This window comes from Rhea pennata, chromosome 1 (assembly GCF_028389875.1).
Source record: "Rhea pennata isolate bPtePen1 chromosome 1, bPtePen1.pri, whole genome shotgun sequence".
NCBI classification, from domain to species: Eukaryota; Metazoa; Chordata; class Aves; order Rheiformes; family Rheidae; genus Rhea; species Rhea pennata.
The window spans coordinates 119,787,358-119,808,139 of NC_084663.1; the positions used below are offsets into that span (position 1 = coordinate 119,787,358).

A 20,782-nucleotide genomic window follows, 5' to 3' on the forward strand; every position below is an offset into this window, starting at 1 on the left:
CGGCCAAAGCGAGCAAGCCGAAGCTAGGCCAGCGAGGGCCTGGGGGGCTTCTCGCGCAGGTGGGCGGCTGCCGCCTCCGCTCTCCGCACGCGGCGGGCCAGGGTGGGCACCGGGCAGCACCTACGGCGCGCGAACGAGCGAGAAAACGCACAAATCACCCCGGGAACGACGGGCCGGGCGGCCCGGCGGCCGCAGGGCCCGCCCGCGGCGGTGGCGGCGGCGGCCCGGGGGCAGCGGCGCCGCGAGGGGCAGGGCCTGGCGGGAGGCGGGCTCCGCCGCCGCCGCCTCCCGCCGCCCGCTGAAGAGCGCCTGCGAGGCCGGGAGGCGCGGCACAGCCCCGCGCACGGGCCAGCGGCAGCGCGCACCCGCCCCTCCGCCGCCTCCCGCTCCCGCTGCTCCTGCGGGACGCTGCGGCTTGGATCGCGCCGGTGCTGCTGGCGTCGGCCGGGCTCGGCCCCATCGAGGATATTTTGGCTGCGGGAGAAGGCAGCGGCGCGGTGTTTTCCTGCTGGTGCCGCCGCGGAGGGAAGCGAAGGAGCGCAAGGTGAGGCGGGGGCGGCGCGGGGGCAGAGGGCTCCCCGATCGGCTGCTACCGACGCGCTCCGGTCGGCGGCGGCGGCAGCGGCGGCGGCGGCGGGGTCCCTCCCGCCGGGGCGGCGAGCGCCGCGGCCGTCGGGAGGCGCCTGGCGCCGCCGGCCGCGAGGGGGGCGGCGGGCAGGGGCCGCCGCGGGGGCCCGCGCCCGCTCGCGCGCCGCGGGGGGCGGCGGGCAACGGCCGCTGCGCGCGCGCGCGCGCCGCGGGGCCGTTGGCGCCGCGCTGGGGCGGGCGGGCCGCGGCCGGCGGCGGCAGGTGGGACGCGGCGGCTGGCGCCGTGCGCCCGGGAGGAGGCGCCGCGCGGGGAGCTCGGCGCGGGTCGCGGCTGTGCGCGCCGAGAGGCGTCCCGGCCGCGGGCTGCGCAGTCCCTGCGCCAGGCAGGGCGCCTCACGCAGGCTCTTCCGTGTTTTTATTTGTGTTTTATCTCATCCTCTCTGTAAGAAGTGTTTTTGTTTTCTTTTGTTTTGTTTTTTTTTCCGGTCAGGGGCCTGAAGCTGCCTTTTTGTTTTGTCGTGTTTTGCCTGGTGGACTGCGGGGTTGCGCGGTGGACGCGTGCACGGCTTCGTTTTTCCGTGTGAGCGGTTGCTGGCTGCCTCTAGCAATAGGCAAGCGCCTGGTAGTTGCTGAAAAGAAGTCGATCAGAATTCAAGGATATTAGTTAATAAGTGCCGGATCCTGTTGACCCTGTTCTGCTTCACTCGCTCAGCGATGCGGGGGTGTCGAAGAAGGTGTCCTGCCAGTTAAACCAATTATAGCTGGCAAGTCGCAGTCATCAGCATTAGCAGAGGAGTTGGAAGTGAGGCCCAATCGCATCATACCGAAGTGTCATTTCTGATCTTTCTTAGGCCAGCAGAAGGCCAACTTTAACCCTTTGTATCACACCCACCTGCCTTGCCTTTTAGTCCTGGTTGGGTTGTGATACCTCTGGAGGTGTGTCTGGTCTCCTGGAAGCGTGCCGGATCTCGGGGCTGGAAACTCGTATTGCTTATTGGTAGAAAGCTAACGTGCAATGAGCAATGGCCACAGAAATTCCTGAAAACCTGAGGAGCTGCGGTTGGTGGCAGGAAGCTGGGATGCTAATGCATGGAGAACTTGAGCATGTTCTGTGTTGGACAGAAGCTCTGTTGTCTGGTTTTCCATCAGGTGTGCAGCACTGAGGCAAAGCCACAGAACAAACGAGCCGTCTAGCGTACAAAAGCAGCAACTTGGGTTAATAAGCAACACCATGTAATGAAAACTTATTACAAACCTTTTATTTTAGTACTCCGAACACTTCCAAAGATTTTTTTTTTAAGGGAGGGGTAGCATCCTGTCCCTTTAATCAATGGGAAAATTCGTAATAGGGTTCATGTAAAGGCCAGGATTGCCTCTGAAATGGTCAGAAATTTTATTTATAGTCCAGACCAGAGATCAGAACTAAGATTGCTAAATATATGTGTGGTGTTACACAAATGCCTTCCAACTGGTAAGGCTTCGATCTGGTTATCCCTTTAGGGGGTACAAGAACATATTTCAAAGGCAAAGCAAAGAGCATTAGAAATTCCTTTTTTTTTTTTCCTTTTTTAATGCCCAACTGAATACTAGGATAAGCAGTTGTTTAAACTGTGGCAAATTCAATAAAGAGATTAGAGAGACACTTGCTGAGTGAGTCTCATGCTGTGTAGAATTCTTTGGTGCTCAACGAGATGTTTAACTTAGATCAAATATTTGTATATGCTAATCGAAGTAAAATACATCAATCAATATATTGCACTTTTGGGTAACATTAATGAAGTATAAGTCAACTATTCCTTTTAAATGCAGTTGGTTTATTTTATTTCAATTATAAACCCCATACATCTAATAACAATGAAGTCGAAATGAGCTTTTCTGATTAAGGACTTTGGATTTTAAGTGATCAGATATATAGGAGGATGAAAACATTTCAAGTCTTTGCCTGTTGTATTTTTTTCATCTTAGTTTATATGGACAGATTTTGAGTGTGTTGTCATTTTAACAGGCTGTCATTTTAACAGGCTTATTTGTTAAGCTCTAATTTGCATCTTCTTCTGAGTCAATTTATATTTTGATTTCTCTGTGCTTTTTCAAAATCATTAAAATGGCTAGTAAGAGAAATTGCTTTGTAATAAGTAATCACAGTTTTGTGGAAATATTAATAGCAAGCCCTGTAACTGTTTATTAAACATGAATGCACATGTCCAGGCAATTTCTATGGAGCAAAAGAAATTAGCACAATGCTGTGAAAAACTAGAAGGAAAAGTGTTGAGAGATGACTTGCCTCAGTGCGGGCTGATAAGGTATCATTTACAGACACCTGAATTACAGCATCGTGATTAAACCTGAGCAGTGGCCATAAACATAGCTTACTTCCTTATGTTTGATCTCTCATAGGTTAGTAAAAGGATGTGAATCTGATCACTGTATTCTTTCAGTCATATATAAGAGAAAAAGTTATACAGCCATCACATAATGCTGTTCCTTGTGGTACAGGCAGCATGATAGCTTTAACTTCAGTAGTATTGAAGTACTATTATTGGTCCTATTATCAACCCTTGAAGAAGGACATTTTGCTATAAAAAAACTTCCAGTTTAAACTGAAGCCTTCCAAATGTTTATAAATATGTTAATCCTGTGGTTATGAAGTGTTCAAAATAACGTGGTTTGGGGATGCTTTGTCTAGTAAAGGAAACAGATTGCTAGTATTTGGAATTAGCTTCTCTGATATTTCATAGAGATGGTGAAACTGAAATGGATGAGTGCTGGAATGTGAAGGTAAACCATGACAAGTGCTCTGTCATTTACCTTCTGTACCTTGGAAGGTACATGGCATGTGAACAGGAATGTTTGTAAACAAAGATCCCACAAAATTTCATGTTTAAGATAACAAGTGGAAAACTGGTAAACATCTCAAAGCAATAGATACTTGATGGACATAAAAGTTCTCTAGGCTTTTAAGACTATCTAACAGATTGAGATACTAAAAGCCCTCATCTTCCGTATCGGAAGGTGATCATTCTTTCCTTTTCTCATAACAGAAGGAAAAAAAGCTTTAACTCCACTGACTTCTGTGAGGAGAATTCCAGTTAAAAAGCTGCTTAAGTAAAAACAGAATCAGACGCCTGCATAGTCAGGATGTGAGCACCCTGGAGGATAGCTTTCTCGACATCTTACTGAAATAACACTCCCAGTGAAGAAACATACAGTCTATGCTAAAGCAGTTAGATGCATCTATTAACGTAGCAGCGTTTTTCATGTGACCCCTTTCATTTTTCAGATGAGTGATTTTGGGATCAGGAACATGGATCAAGTAGCTCCTGTGTCTAACATGTACAGAGGAGTGCTCAAGGTGAGTTTTCTTGAACTAGTGGCTTCTAAAACTGAGTGGTCTACTCTCCCAGTTAGTGCATATATGGTGTTCTTATTCATACTAAGAAAAGTAGTTGTACAACCATGCCAGCGTGAATGCAGATACATGATTTTTTTGGCAGTTTGCTTGTAACCTCTAGATTAGTTCTAGAGTATTCCCACTGAATTAAATGTGTGTGTGAACAAGCACTAGTGAAGCAGGAAGACATAAATCTTATACCCCTTGAGGTCCCCCCCAGGAAGTTTTTCCTCTGCTGCATCCTAAGAATTTGGAAATAAGAGGTAAACAAGAACTGATGTCAAATTCATTGGAGTCTGTGGATTTTTGTGTAAATAAAGTCATAGGATTGGCAGTACAGGTGGTCTTTACGACCACCTTTATGAGACTGTCGGAGCATTGTTCTGATATGACCAGTCAGATCTGATTCATTCAAGAGCCTTGTATGAAAAAAGTAGGTTATACATTTATTAGATGCAGTTATATCAAATGGAAGTCCAATACAATGTAAGAAACCGAAGGTAGTTATTAAATGAATTATTTCATTAGACTGCAGCTGTTATCTTGCTTTGAAAGGAACGTGCAAACTGAGGACAAATGAGAAACAAACTATGAAGACTCATCTTGTAACAGTCTATAAGTGCTCTCCTCACCCCTCAATCATGCAAGCTACTCTTTATGGCAGTATTAATTTTTTTCATAGCATAGATTAATGTAACTAAATAAAGACTAGGAGGATGCTTTCTACTGTCATTAACTTTGAGGAATGTCAGTATTTTGAAGACTCAGTTAATGAGTCTTTGTAGTCTGACTTCTGTGGTGTTTTTACATCCTCTCTTAACTTTTTCTCATGCTCATAGCAACGGCAAAATCCGAAAAAGATCCTCCAACTTAACAGCTGTGTACTCTTTCACACAGTAGTTGTTCTAAGCATTTACTGAGTGATCACAGTTACATAATCAAGTCAAAATCAAGACACTATTCTACTATTTTATAGCTGTTCCCATTTCTTCTTAATTTGTTCTGTAATGATTACCCGTACGTATATGTTTAAAAGACAAATGGTTGTCACTAATAGGGCAGGCAGAATTTCATCCATATTGATTTTGCCTTTATTACTATTAAAACAAGAACTTGCTTAAATGTTAATTTTATCCTTTTCTGAAATCTGAAACTAGTACAGTATGGATTTTACTCATTCACATGCCACAGCATTTTTTCCAGTGACTCAGGATAAGGGTCAGCTATTTACACAAAATGCAGGAGTTTCCAGATTATGTTGAAAGAACTTGCCCTTTCATCTAGGTACTCGTGATGAGTCAGTGCTTTTATCTAGTAATGTGTAAAGAATTTTTTACTAGTAAATTTGGCAACTACTCTTAAGTTGTTTCATTTGGATGTGAGCTTTTTCATGGCTTCACTTTGACTGTCCTGTACTTGTCCTGTGTACCTGAACAGACTCCACAGTTCAGCTGTCAGTGGAAGTTTCTGAATGCAGTTAACCCTTAGAGGCATGGTATTGTTTCCTTTACCAGCTTTTTCCTCTGTGGATTGTATAATTTCAAAACTTATGTACTGGGATGTATAGCAACTTGCTATAAAATACAACTAAAAAATTACAGTTCGTAGTTTCCTACTAGTGTTACTAGGGTGGGTGTTTTGTTTTGGTTTCTTTTTTGTAAGACATCTAATGCAAAAAACCGCCCCAATCCCCTTAAAAACCTCGCAGGTTTTAGCTAGGGAATTCCAGGAAGAGTTAATATTTATTTGCTACTCCAGAAACACGGTTCAGGTTGCTATTGCATAGCACACAAATACTGACCTGAAAAATCTTGGCCTCGTCTTCAAGTAAGTTTTCTGCCTTGCTATAAGCCAGCATACAAGTGGATGCCTAAAACAAATAAGCATTTGTAAGTTGCCATGGTCTCTAGCAATATTCTTAGGTGCTTTTAAAATCTCAGTGGCAATTTCTACCTCTTCCTGACTCTAGTTATTGCAGATACTGTTTCCTTATGACTAACAGACAAGTAGCATAAGTTGTTTTTAAAGTTATTTCCTCCTTTTCTCTCCTCACCCCCCAAAAAAAGACTTAAGTGGCTGGAGGGATCTAAGCAACAGTATTTTGCCTCTCTATCATACGCACCTAACACAAAACAAATTTGAAAGAAATCTTTTAAAGTTACATAAATCCACTGTAGGTTTTGCGCTGGCAGATTTTTTTCCATAATTTACCAGTCCTGCCTCTATTTGAATTTGTAATTCTCAGAGGGATAGTATATTTAAAGGGTTAACGAAGTAATAATTTTTCTTCAAAATATAGCCATAAGTCAGTCACTGTCAAAGTTATTATACATACATGCATTCTCTATTGTTAGGAAGCCTCAAATACAGGAAAGCTTAAAATATTTTAGCCTAGTCTAGCTGTAGGTCTGCAGATCATGTGATACGACTTGCACTGTAGTCTGAATGTTAGTTGTTTCATTTTATTTATAGCCTATTGTACCAGAAGCTATACTGTCATATTTCTCTTTCAAAGGCACAAGTTGGTTGATTCAAAATAGTGACTGTGCATGATCTCCAAATCTAGAAAACCTAACTAGCTACTTCCTAGCAGTTCTTGGCAGTGTTTTAGCAAATTGCTCACGGTGTTCTTTATTCTGTTGCTTTGCAGCGTCAAACAGCATTTGACACCTTTGATAGTTCAAGCTCTCTCTTTGCTGGATATTTTTTCTCGCTAAATGAAGATCAAACACTTCAAGAAGTGCCAACAGGATTTGATTCTACTTCTTATGGTACCTTTTCACTTTGTTCTTTCGTCCAATCAGCAGCTCAAAAAAGAAAACTGGGTGTTCTAACTAGCATTTTATCACTGTTATCTTAAAAGTACAACATGGATTTCCCTAAAAAAAGTGTTCTAGTACACAAGAGTCTTGTGTATGAATTTGGATTTTTTTGTACTTGAGTTGATCTGTTGATAGTTGCTGTTCTCTGTACTGAACAGGGATGGGAACTGGGATTCATTAGCTCAGCAGATACTAAAGCAGGGCTAAGGCTGTTTTAAATTTTTAAATTTTGAACGTTTAAAATTAATTAATTTAATTAAACTTATATTTTAATTTTGGCTGAGATATTTTAAGTACTCTGCAAGCCCCTGTTGGACCCTCTGGTGTTAATTCCCAGGGAACAGAATTCTTATTCCTTCTCCCTTTGTAGGGTTTGTTTTATGTCTCACCCTAAAAATAGGGGTGGAGGTGTTTACAGATCTTTTTAGGAGGACAATACATACCAAGAGTTTTCAACAAATCTTTGTCAAAACTCCCTAATTACTTTTTTTAATTTTTTTTTTCTCTACAAAGAGATGTAGATACAGACAGCAATTTTCTGTTGCTGTTTTTATCTCTCCCTAGGTAAGCAGGGAAAAAAAACTTAAACCTCCAGCTGCCACCAGCCTTTTGTTCTAATGTGATTCTAATCAGTCACTAGCTCTGGTCAGCAAAGCAAGTTCTAGCAGATATTGAGGATGGGTGTGGTAAAAACAGAAGTTAAGCACACACTGATAATGAGCTCCAGTTGCTGGGTCAAGTGGAGCTTGTACATAATTAGGATCTAGGAAAACTAGAAGAGCAGAATATCTTGAACTAGTCTGAAGTCTGTAATATATATGTACCCTGTCACTGTTACATGCCTCAAGAGTAACATACAGAGGTTCAAATGCAGTATGTGTGCTACTTTTCAGAGGCTCTCTTTTAGTGTCCAGAGATGCAGTGGTGAGATGGCAAGGTGGTATTACTGATTTTTTTTTCAACTTGAGAGTTCTTTCATAGTAAAATAAGGCATCTTCAGGTGAAAATTGTCCAGTAAGAAAGATTGGGTGGAGGCCAAATTTGTTTTTTAAAGAGTCTATTTGCAAACTTTAAAAAGGAAAGTCAGTTATGCAGGTTAGTAATTTGTAGGCATAGGATGATACTGATTTTTGAATTGTATTGCACTGTTTGGAACTGGGTACCAGCGTGTTACCTGTCACATTTGTTTGGTTCAGTTGACTGAGTAAGCTATAACACCATATATTTGAGTGACTGAGAGCTGCATGAAAAATTCTGAAACACAGTCCCTTGGAAAACAGTGTTAAATATCTTTGCAATCTAGTTCTTCACAATCCTACTCTGACTTGCTTAGTTCTCAAGCTGAATGATTACTGCATGGAGATAACAGGAAATCTGAGGTCAAAATGTGGATGAGAAAATAGGAAGAGGCAATCTCATATTTTCTGAAAAAGTAATAATAAAATTTCCCTGCAACAGAGGTTTGCTGTGTAACTGTTGAGAGTCGGTGAGGATCTATATCATGGAAAGCTGCAAAGCTTTATTTTAGCATGATACAATTTTACCAGCTCAATATGACAGATATTTTAGTGTTGATACGTTCAGTCAAAAACAATCTAAAAATAGACGTACCCTGTTTCTGTTTTAAAATATATATTGTCTAGCATCCTCTTCTTATTCTTCAAGTAGTATGGCAAAACCCTCTTTCATTGGCCTAAATGTTAATATATCTTCTTTTTCCTCCACCCGTTTTCTTTCTTGTAGAGTCAAACAACTGTGAATTGCCTCTGTTAACCCCGTGCAGTAAGGCTGTGATGAGTCAGGCCTTGAAAGATACTTTCAGTGGTTTTACAAAGGAACAGTGTCGGCTGGGTATCCCAAATAGTAAGTGTTTTCTATTTATAAGCTCTTTTTTAATGCTAAGGAGGATGCTGAATAGTGATTCTTTTAAAAGAGAAAGACTGATGTCAGAACGAAATACAAGAATGGATCCTATGTGAATCTGGCACAGCTTTAGTTTGAAAGACTAGACTAGCTGTTATTAAAAATCAGTGCATGGAGAGCTCATATTTTGGCAGCCTAAGAGAGAATCACATAAACTGAGGACACGCATCCTCTAATTAAGGGGGAATACAGAAGGAAAATAGAACACTGTTTTTAAATTCAAGAATAAATTGATTCTAATGCCTGTGCCTCAGAACTAAGTAACTTGGATTAACAAATTTTTCATTCACTGCCTTTTAACTAAGGTTATTTGGGGGGATTTACAAAGGTCAAGTGTTATCTCTGTATACTGGACACTTTCTATCTTGCAGATCCCTGGCTGTGGACCGAACAACAGGTTTGCCAGTGGCTTTCATGGGCTACCAATGAGTTTAGCTTGGTAAACGTGAACTTCCATCAGTTTCTTATGAGTGGCCAAGACTTATGTAACCTGGGCAAGGAGCGCTTCTTGGAATTGGCACCTGATTATGTGGGTGATATTCTGTGGGAACACCTGGAACAGATGATAAAAGGTAGATATAAAGCCACAAAGAGCTTCTGTTCTAAGATTCTTCTGATAAAAACAGGAATAAGACTCTTTCAACACTTACTTCACTATGGGGGATTTTTATTACAGAAGAAAACTCAAAATGAACTTTAAGACTTGGTTAATAAAAGTATTATCAAAAGTATCTAATATCCTGGATACACAGAACACAAACGCAGATATCTGCAGAAGTGTTCCCTGCTCAGGCTGAGTACTTGTTGCAGTCAAGTTTTATTTAGATCAATAAATGAAATAAATGAGATCAGGATAGGGCTCTTACAATGCCTTATGCATTTAATCAAAAGCTGGACAAAGCTGTCACTTCTTTTTGCAAGTATTTTGTTTTGTTCCTGTAAGGTAGTGTTTTGAGATGATTCAGTAAATGAATGTAAAGATGTCAAGGAGATTTGGAGGTGCTCTTAGGTGAACATGAATGATGTTGCTAAAACTCTACATGCAGTGACCTATGTATTCAGTTGGTTTTGGAGGATAAGATTCAGCAGCTGCCTCTGTGCAGGATATGGACCTTAATATACACTGCAGTTGTTTTTTGGTATTTGGGACTTGTTTTGTTTAGTTTGTTTGTTTTTCTCTGTTAAGTATAAACATTCAATTGCCATGATATTTTACCTTCTGAGAACTGCCTTTTTGGAGAGTTTGAGGCAGTATGTTAGTAAAATTCATGTCAATGGTGTCCACCAAATACTCGAGTGTTGGAAGCTTCCCATGGCATACAAGTCCTATATATATAAATTATATTTTCTTCCCTTTTTTCCAGACAGCCAAGAGAAAACACAGGATCAATATGTGGAGAACTCTCACCTTACCTCAGTTCCTCATTGGGTCAATAATAACTCCTTAAGTAAGTATTTTAAAAAATTTTACACTTTAGCTTGGTTACATTTATTCTAGGTATATCACAGGTTCTAGTAAGAAAAAAGAAAAAGCCACGACAGAATAGTTAATATGCTTTAGGAAAGCATAACTGCTGCAGTCTTTTCTAGTATTGTCTGCCAGCTAGTTCATATCAGGAATCCTTTGAAGAGCAAAGGCTATGAAAAATCAGACTTTCTTCTGGTATGCCAAAGCCTGTGTTTGTGGAACAGAATGACCGGTCCCATCACTAACAGACTGAATCAAAAAGCAGTATCAGTAGGAAACAGCAGGAGTCATGGTTAGGCCTCTTTGAAGGTTGTGGAAGCATAACAGAACTTCTGAAAATATGTGGCATAACTGTAGAGACAAAGTGCCTGTTTCCTTAGATTATTTGTTTCGTGCTGTATTTAATTGTCCCAGAGTAAATCTCTAGTTCAGCCTCATTACATCTCTTAATGATGAGAGCCTTACTCAAAATCACCAAGGCTTCTCCAGCTTTTTCTGTTGTCCTGCATTTTCTCTGAAGAACAATATATTACGTTTGTGATCTGCAAGTTGTAGAAGGAGATGTACAGAATCTGATTTGGAGGCCATTAGATGGGAATCTTCTCCCTGACTTCAGCAGCCTTTCCAGTAGATTTGTAGCATCACTTTTCGCTAGCCAGACATTCATGGAAAAAGTGGCACAGCTGTAGTGGGATACCTGATGTTTATTAGCCTGTTTGAGGGACAGCAGAGAAAATACTTAATGCATTCTTTCTTTTTTTCTTTCTCTCCTTCAGCAGTTAATGTGGATCAGACCCCCTATGGTATGCAAATGCCTGGGTACCCTAAAGCCCTCAGTTACCCTAAACCCAATATCTTGAGTGACATCTGTCAGACTTCCACAGGACCAAATCTTCTCAATCCGGAACAAGAATTTCCATTGTTCCCCAAAACGCAAGTAGATGCAGTTGGTGTGAACTATTGTGCCGTAAACCAAGACTTCACAAGAAGCAATCTGAATTTGCTGATAGATAATTCTGGTGAGACATTATCCATATGATAAGCTTGGGTCTAAGGCCATATTCTACATGTTTTTCCCCTCCTTTGCCTAGTTCATATATACAGGCTAGACTGAGGGGAATAAATAAAACACTTTTTTTTCCCTCCTTCCTTTAAGGCAAACTTAGAGAACACGAATCTAGCGACAGTGGTGCAGAAAGTTATGAAAGCTCAGATTCAATGCTACAATCTTGGAACAGCCAATCATCATTAGTGGACTTACAGCGTGTGCCATCATATGAAAGTTTTGAAGATGACTGTAGCCAGTCTTTGTGTCTGAACAAACCTACAATGTCTTTCAAAGACTATATTCAAGAAAGAAGTGATCCTGTAGAGCAAGGGAAACCAGTTATACCAGCAGCAATTCTAGCTGGCTTTACAGGTAAGTAGTGGGTCGGAGGGGAGGTCACTCTGCTTTTTGTGTAACTTCAATATTTTCTATAAATGCGTTATAAAGTTGTGTAGTTGTAAGGTAGTCCCTCACTGGGAGGCCACTGCTGATGACAAGTTTCAATTTTAAATGTTAATAAAGAAAGTCTCATTGAACTATCCATCTAAAGTAAGAACAAGTAGGTACCCATTCTTACAAGTATGCCATCAAAATGGAATGTATTTTTTGCTTTTTCTCTGTTTGAAGAAGAGGGAATCTTTGTCAATCATCTCCCATGTTTTCAGGGAATTGTAGTCCTTGCTGAAATCAGTTTTCCCTCTAGAATGTTTGCCAAGTCAAGGATTGTAGCACAGGGCCTAAAGCTTGACTGCAGCTACTAGGAGATGGAAGTGAGGGGTAAGAGGGGTAAGAGACGAGAAAGGCATATTTTGTTTCAAATTCTTCTTTTGTTTCAATTCTTCCTTTTCATGGAAAAGTTTTAATTTTAATGTCTTTGTGAGCAGAATTATGTTACAGAGAAAAATCTTAGAATTAGTTTTCTTTTGATATTTAAAAAAAAAAAGTGTCAGAGTAATTAAAAGATTTTTCCTGTGATGTGAGTATGGCTATATTCATTAGCTATGGTAAGAGTTTGCAGAAGTGTTTACCATGTGGTTTCCCCCTTCTCCTCATCCCTAACAGGCAGTGGACCTATACAACTATGGCAGTTCCTTCTGGAGTTACTCACTGACAAATCCTGTCAGTCATTTATTAGTTGGACTGGAGATGGATGGGAATTTAAACTTGCTGACCCAGATGAGGTATGTGGCTATTTGTGATGAACAAGAAGATTTAGAGTCTGTGGACTTACTCTTGAAAATAAAGCATTTACACAATCAGACACTTGCTGAAATCTCTTCATCTGTAAATGCTTTATTTTATGGTTAGGATTACTGTGAGTTGATTTTTTTTTTTTTCCCTCTCTCCTGCCCCAGGATATCAGTATTAGTTTATAGTTACAAGAATGCTTTGTACAGTTTGAAACTTAAAGGTAGTATATGAAATAATTTCTTTCTGACAGTATTAGTAATAGTGTAAATTAGTAATACTATAAATTTGTTTACTGAATATAATTTGATCAACAATATTTGAGTTTGCAAAATGGCAAGCAGCAGACATTCTAAGCATCACAATTCTTAGATACTATAATGCTGCTTTTAAAATGCCCTAGGTACTTAAAGTTTTGTAATTAAAAATAATTAAAATGTGCTTTAACTTTCCTACTGTTAACTGTTTGTTTTAAGAGGTATGATAAAATGTTCACTGAAGCCCTAAAAAAGAAAATCATTTAACACCAAGGAAATCCATATAATTCAGCTTTCACTTAAAGAACTGTCACATTCTACTCCGTGGCAAATTAACTCTTTAATAGCATCATCTTTGAGAGAGAACAATGTATTTCACTTAAATTTGTTCTCTGTAAATAGTTTTACAGCAATCTGTACATCTTCTGCAGTAGGTGTCCTTTTCATTGATATTTGCTATCAGCTGCTTTCTTCTGTTCATGTTAGTTAAAGTGCTGCCGATAGTTGCCTTGGAGTTTGTTCAGTTGAGGGTTCAACCACCAACTCTCCTGTTACCTAAGTTCAGGGTGTCAGAAGCAAATGAAGTGCTCTGACGGATGAAAAGGTTTTGATAACCGCATTTGTCAAGAACATTTGGAAGAACGTAAGTTGAATAAATGCTTTACGCTTTGCTTTCTTTTTGGACTGACAGGTGGCACGGAGGTGGGGAAGAAGGAAAAACAAGCCAAAAATGAACTATGAGAAACTGAGCCGAGGCCTACGCTACTATTATGACAAGAATATCATCCACAAGACTTCAGGGAAACGATATGTATATCGCTTTGTGTGTGACTTACAGAACTTGCTGGGGTATACAGCTGAAGAACTTCATGCAATGCTGGGAGTGCAGCCTGACACGGAAGACTGAGCCCAGTGATCTCAGGCTGAACTGGCAAAGATCACATGTTGGAACTGTGACTGGGAACCATCTGTGGTCAGTTCTTCTGACTGCTTAGATTGGTGCAATTGTTAAGAAATAAGGACCTTAACTGATTTTGTAACCAGGGAAAGTTGGAAGGAAGTGGCCTTATTTCGTCAGTGGCTTCAGATGTTGCCATGTCAGGCATTTGAGCAGCATGGAAGTCAGCACAGATCCTAGCTCTGTCACAAAGATGCAGAAATGCTCTAATGTTAAGCATTTCGGCTACTTACACTGCCATTTAAAGCATTTTGGCTGCTTACATTGCCGTATAATAATGGGTTGGCTTTAAAACCAAAGGTTGGACGAAAAAACAGTGATGCAGCAGAATTATTGCTCAGATTGTTAAAATACCATCATCCTTGCTTATATCACACAATTTATTTAAAAAACCTAATTTATTTTAAAAGAGCAGTAAGAAGAATTGGTGTTAAGTGTTTTCTTCTAAAGCACGTTTTGCTGTCATTATTACTCCAGAAATGTGCTGCATAGGTACATAAGCAGTCGGTGTCCAAAACAAGATGTAGCAACTGTTTAAAAAAAAACAACGAAAAAACCTTTAAGAAGGGAACAAAAATCGTACCATTTCAATATTCAGTTTGTATATATTCTGTGATTCTTTTTGAAATTCTTTAATGTTCCTATTTAACAGATATTGTATAGTGTAAATTAAACTAATTGTATGTGTATTGAAATAGGGCGAATGTAAAATTATCCAATGGTTATTTTATGTTTGCCTAGGATATACAACCTTCTGAAAATATTTAATTGGCCTGAGAGACAACGTAAGTGCTCAGCATGCATGCATATGGTATGCCTATCACATGAAATGTGTAAGGGGGGGAGGGGGTTGGCTCAGTATTCTGCCAAGACTGATGCTGGCAATTCTTTGTGCATCTTGGCTTTTTTACGAGAACCTAATATTATATTCTGGGACATAAAGAGCCTATTTGTGGTTTCTTCTGTAACTGAAAATGAAAATATTAATATGGATAAAATTACCTTTTTTTCTTTATAAATGGCATATGTTTTTCAACTGCTATGCATGTCCTTTTAAAAAAAAAAGTTTATATACAAGCCTATTTTTTCAGTTGACTTGTCTCTTCTTCCTGCAATTTATCCTGTATGATTAAAATATGAATTCTATTTTTGGAAATAACTGTGACTCCTTTTCAAAGATCAGGAGGGATTTATGTAGCAGCTATTTTTACTGCAAAAAACAATTCACTGGAAAAATGTACTTTGTAAGAAAGCTTTATTTTTTATCTGAGCTTGATGTACATTTAAATGTGTTGTACAGTGTGAGAGGTTTAAAAATATGAATCTTTATTAAAACCTCTTGGGAACAAGAAAACTAATGGTGTATGTGTTTTCTTAATTCAGAAAGTTGAAGAGAAGGAGGGGGAGTATTCTTACTCTGTGATAAGTTTCTCTTCTAGACTAGCTTAAACCTCTGAAGGGGAAAAAGAAGAAAAGAAATACAGAGTTAGAGTTTGGAGAAAAATCTGCAAGGTTGATGATCTTGAACCAAGCTAAATGTATGCAAACACTTGCACAGCTCCATTTGCTTTCATATGTAATAAACTGGAAGTTAATGCATTTGAGTTGTGCCTTTGAAATAAAATGAGCATTTCTGAACCGTGTTGCAAATAAGTGTAAACTATTGGTAAACCTGAGAGAACAGTCATGTTGAGACCATGTGCATGTTTAAACTGTTCCTGCTTTCTGTTGAATACAGAGCAAGACCCCTGCCATAAGTATCTTCTTTCTCTTCTCAATCTTCTCCATTGTTCCACACTGCAAAGCAGTAGGCAGTAAGAAACCATCTGATCTTAAGAACGTACTTGAGGAGTTCCACTTAAAAAATTACCTAATAAAAATGTGACACTTCCCCTGAACTTCATAAATTTTCCTGTCTGCCAAATGTGGCCATATTGATCTTGCTGTCACTGTAGTCACCTTGGTTTAGCAGCATGTTCAAGATGTAGGAAAGAAAAGCTTTTGGGTTTTTTTTTTGTTTTTGTTCTTTTGTTTTAAGATATGCCTCATATTTATTGATCTGATAGAATCATACAATCATAGAATCAGTAAGGTTGGAAGGGATCTCTGGAGATCATCCAGTCCAACCTCCCCGCTCAGCAGGGTCACCTAGAGCATGTTAGACAGGGTTGCATCCAGGCGGGCCTTGAAGAGCTCCAGAGAAGGAGACTCCACAAACTCTCTGGACAACCTGGTCCAGTGCTCCGTCACTCCCACAGGGGAGTGATGCCTCACAGTCAGGCGGAACTTCCTGTGCTTCAATTTCTGCCCACTGCCTCTTGTCCTGTCACACAGGGAAACTGAAAAGAGTTTGGCCCCATCCCCTTGACACCCTCCCTTCGGATACTTATACATACTGATAAGATCCCCCTTCAGTCTTCTCTTCCCCAGGCTAAACAGGCCCAGCTCTTGCAGCCGTTCCTCGTAGGACAGGTGCTCCAGCCCTCTGATCATCTTTGTAGCGCTGAGCTGGACTCTCTCCAGTAGCTCCATGTCTCGCTTGGACTGGGGAGCCCAGAACTGGACACAGGACTCGAGATGAGGCCTCACCAGGTCTGAGGAGAGGGGCAGGATCACCTTCCCTCCACCTGCTGGCAACACTCTTCCTAAGGCACCCCAGGAGTCCACTGGCCTTCTTGGGCACAAGGGCACATTGCTGGCTCATGGTCAACTTGTCATCCACCAGCACTCCCAGGTCCTTCTCTGCAGAGCTGCTCTCCACAAGGTCAGCCCCCCGATTGAGCTGGTGCCTAGGGTTATTTCTCCCTAGGTGCAGGACCCTGCACTTGCCCTTGTTGAACCTCAGGAGGTTCCTCTCCGCCCAGCTCTCCAGCCTGGCCAGGTCTCTCTGAATGGCAGCACAGCCCTCTGGTGTATCAGCCACTCCTCCCAGCTTGGTATCAACAACCAACTTGCTGAGGAGGCACTCCATCCTCTCATCCAGGTCATTGACGAATAAGTTCAACAGGATGGGACCCAGTACTGAGCCCTGGGGGATGCCACTAGCCACAGGCCTCCAGCTAGACTCCACAACACTGATGAAAACCCTCTGAGCTCTGCCATTCAGCCAGTTCTCAATCCACCTCACTGTCCACTCCTCTGACCCACACTTGCTGAGCTTATCTAGGAGGATGTTATGGGAGACAGTGTCAAAAGTCTTGCTGAAGTCAAGGTACACAATGTCCACTGCTCTCCCCTCATCTACCCAGACAGTCTTTCCATCCTAGAAGGCTATCAGATTGGTTAAGCAGGATTTCCCCTTGGTGAATCCATGCTGGCTACTCCTGATCACCTTCTTTTTCTCCATATGTTTGGAGATGACACCCAGAATGAACTGTTCCGATACTGTAGGCCTGCACCTATACCATGATGTTGGTCTTTTCTGAGCAGTTAGACACCATCCTTCAGTCTTATATTCCATAGCCTCTATGAAGGAAAGGGAAGATGACTCCCATGTCCTTTTTCCCTTCCTCTCAATCACCATTGTGGGTCTCAATGCCTCTCAATGGGTTTTACCCTTTTGGTCATGTTTGCAGTAATGAGAAAGGGAATGTAAGGGCCTAAAGAGAGCTACAAGTCCCATGCTGGAACCGAGCATAATGAGAGAAATGCCAGGCTTTCCTGGGCTTTGGATAATGCTCGAAAAATTGTAATGCAACATTTTAGATATTTAAATGGCCTACTTTTGAGCAGTGATCCTAGCAAGAGGACATACAATATTTCCAGCAAAAAATAAAGTATGGACTGTAATAACAAGACCCTTTTTCTTCTGAATGTCTCTCACACTTTGGTTATAGAGCCCTAATCTATCTCTCAATATGTGGAATTTTCATTTGCAATCCCGTTTTTTCCTAAAAGTAGAACTGTTACTCATTTGAACTGAAAGGTCAGTTGTGTCTCTTGCTTGCATGCCCAATAGTAGCTTGAACATAGAGTCAATAGGCAAGTTAAGTTTGTTTTCCTTGTTCAGTAGAAAAGAAATTTCATGATAGCAGAAGTAATAAAGTATCCTGATACTCACAATCCATGTTACTGTGTCTTCCAGGAGCTAAATCAGATAACCTGCACTGTGTCAGGTCAATTCAGCAACATAGGCTGTGACCTGGTATGAAACAGTAGACAGTTATTACAGGATATTTTATGAATATCACAGTGCATACAAAAAAATGCTACCGTTTTCTCAGCCACCCAGCATCAAAGAGGTTGTTGAAAGTCTGACTAAACTCTCCAACTTCTTCAGGACATGCCTCCCTGCCCTTCCAGCTGCCAGCTTTCCTCATGAAACAGCAGTCATAATACAGTGTTGCAGTTGGCATCTCCCCATGGTTGGCATGTCTCCTCCAATAACAAAGTTTGGCTTCAAAGCCCCCTTTGCTCCTTTTTTTTTCTTTTTCTTTTTTTTTTTTTCTTTTCTCTTTTTTTGAAGTAGAAATCCTAAGTAAAATACCTCCAGCTGTGAGCTACAGAATGCTTGATGTCCAAGAGACTATTTGATAATTTTTTTTTACTTTGCCCTATTCTTATACTCTCCTTAGGCATCTGCTGCCTGCCACAATCAGATGCAGTATGAGAACATAGCAGATGGGTCAGATCAAGGATCATTTCGCCCAGTATTATATCTCCACCAGCGGAAGCAGGAGTGAGCAAACCTGGCCAATGTCTACCCATTCATTCCCCACATGCATCCGTTCCTCCTGCATCCTCAATTGCTATAGTAGGCATCTCAGAGGGAACTATCCCTGTATGGTCTTTTTACTACCTACCTAAGGACCTCTCATCTATGGATTTGCCAAATCTCTTTTGAGCTTGCTTATTCTCTGTGCCTCCCTAACCAGCTGGGCAGCAAATTTTGGCAGCTCACTACCTTCTGAGTATTTTCTCTCATCTCTTTTCAACTAATTTCCTACTATGTTCATCAAGTGCTTCCCAGTTCCACTGCTGTAGGAACTGGGGCATAATCGCCTTTTGGGCCAGTCACCTAACCTGCTGCCTTCATGACATTGTCAGCATCAATACCTGAAGACTTCATCATCTGAGCTCTAAGGAAGCTGCACCATCCCCTTGATCATTCTCCATAGCATGTCCTTCTGGAGCTGTGGAGACCAGCACCTTATCCATTATCTGAGATAAGGGCACATCAAGTTTTTATATAGCAACAAAACAACACTCTTCTCTCTTCTCAGTACTCTTCCACACAGACAAACAGATAGTGGAACTTAACATATTTATCTTGCTAAATAAGCCTCTTGGAGTTGAGAAGGAAACAAGAAATATGAAGCAATTTATGTGTTCACAAAACTGGTGGGAGGAATTTTTAATCCCCTCTCCAAAATTCAACAGTGTAAAGAATTGCCACATCTGAGAGACTGCAAATTATCTTGCATCTCATGTTTTATTTTTCTCTGTGTATGTGCAACTGAGCACTAGATCAACCATGTGTGTTCAGATGGCAATGTGATTGCAGCATTGCTTCATATGCTAGACATGTGAATGGAGAAAAATGTAAAGAGGGAATGAAAGATATTGCTGTAAGCAAGAAGAAATAGAAGTTCAGTTCAGTGTGTGTGATCTCTGAGAAAGATATCTAGTATATCATTTATAATGTGTGCCATGTGATGTGCAGTTTGGAACCACATAATATGCAAATGTATCAAAAGTAGATCAAATAGAGGGGCCAATGACAACACAATTTGCTCTGTGCAGACTGAGATTCTCTAGTGAGTCCCAGTTATAAACAGAATAGCTCTAAAAGAATTCTGTGGTTTGGGAATGAAGCATCAGCTCCTGTCATTTTTCTTTCTTCTGCCTCTATTCCTCTCGGCCTTTATATTAACACAAATGATGAGTTAACAAAACAGAAACAAGTACAATGAAATCACTGCATATGCTAAAAATATGTTTTCAGAAGATATGTTTTCCAGATGCTCTCTCTAGATAGCTAGCAAAATGGCCATCTAAACTCCCCTCTAAAGATTTGCAGTGATTTTCTGCATCATGACCTGAAACTCTGAATGCAAATACATCCCGCTACAATTTCTCTGAAGCCTGTGCTTCAAAAAAAGTATTTATTCGCTCTTTTCTCTCAGCATGAGCAGAACCACAAGGAAAACAGGTTGTCTACCCAATACTTAACCTTCAGGGGCTTGGCCCACGGCGTGAAAGCCACAGCCCAGCCGAAAGCGCGTGGTTTGGAAACGGAGGGAGCTGGCACGCGGAGCGGAGAGCCACCCCGGGGCAGCCCACGCCACGCACCACTGTCTGCTGGGGCTGGCAGGTAAAAGGGGCTAAACCCAGCAATCCCTCCTGGGGCTGGCAGCCGTACCTTTGCCTTTGGGAGAAGGGAAGCGTTCATCATGAAATGGTTACAGCTTAAAACACAATCTCAGGTTCGGACACCAGAACTGCCCCCTCCCTCAGCTGGATGCCTAATCATTAGGCTAAAGAGACCTATTCACACTTGCATAGCCTCTCTTTGGCCTGATGCATCTTGAATCTTCTCTTTTTTTTTTCTTTCTTTTTTTTTTATTTTTTTGACAGAGGGCAAAGAGGAATATAGCAGATGCAATCCCTACATTTAGCTTCTTTCCATTTGCAAGGATTTTTCATTTTGTTACAGGGTGCTTTTTTTTTTTTTTTTTTTTTTTTTGCCCTGCGGAGGAAGAGGAGTTACTCCAAAAGAAATATAATTCCTCCTACATGCCTTTGAACAGATCTGTTTGTTCCTTCTCCCCATCTTGAGTGCCAGCCCCTGGGAGATGCCAAGAACCCACGTCTCTTGCTGAAGTCAGGACCAGGTCCCAAAACCCCAGTCTCACACTCTTCCCACTGAACAGCTGGAACTAACTTGAGCTAACACTGCTGCTGGTGAGTGAACAGGGACAGTTTTTGCATAAGGATGAACTGTTTTTGAACAGTTTCCCCAATGTCCTGGACACAACGCTCCTTTTCTTCTTCATCAGGACTTGACGTCTGCTGGTTTCTCAACTTTTTTTCTTTTAAACAAATATACGCATTGTTGCTTATGCAGGGAAAATTCCACTTTCTAATAAAGGGGCTTTGCCAGCATCTGAAGGCTCAGAATATATCTTTTCCACAGGCAG

General features: G+C 41.2%; 1 protein-coding gene across 3 annotated transcripts; it reads left to right on the forward strand.

The window, feature by feature from the left end:
• The first annotated feature begins 349 nt into the window (after positions 1–349).
• On the forward strand, positions 350–14,987 carry ETS2 (ETS proto-oncogene 2, transcription factor). 3 transcript variants are annotated; one of them, XM_062598982.1, is made up of 11 exons: positions 350–544; positions 1,079–1,737; positions 3,869–3,940; positions 6,630–6,750; positions 8,545–8,664; positions 9,096–9,296; positions 10,089–10,172; positions 10,969–11,211; positions 11,349–11,612; positions 12,303–12,421; positions 13,377–14,987. In XM_062598982.1, the coding sequence occupies exons 2-11, from the start codon at positions 1,678–1,680 to the stop codon at positions 13,590–13,592; spliced, it is 1,500 nt and encodes a 499-aa protein (XP_062454966.1). In that variant the 5' UTR covers positions 350–544; positions 1,079–1,677; the 3' UTR covers positions 13,593–14,987. The 3 variants fall into 3 exon arrangements, with proteins under 3 accessions (XP_062454966.1, XP_062454976.1, XP_062454985.1); XM_062598992.1 differs by having other exon boundaries at positions 10,972–11,211; XM_062599001.1 differs by lacking the exon at positions 1,079–1,737.
• Positions 14,988–20,782: the final 5,795 nt, after the last annotated feature.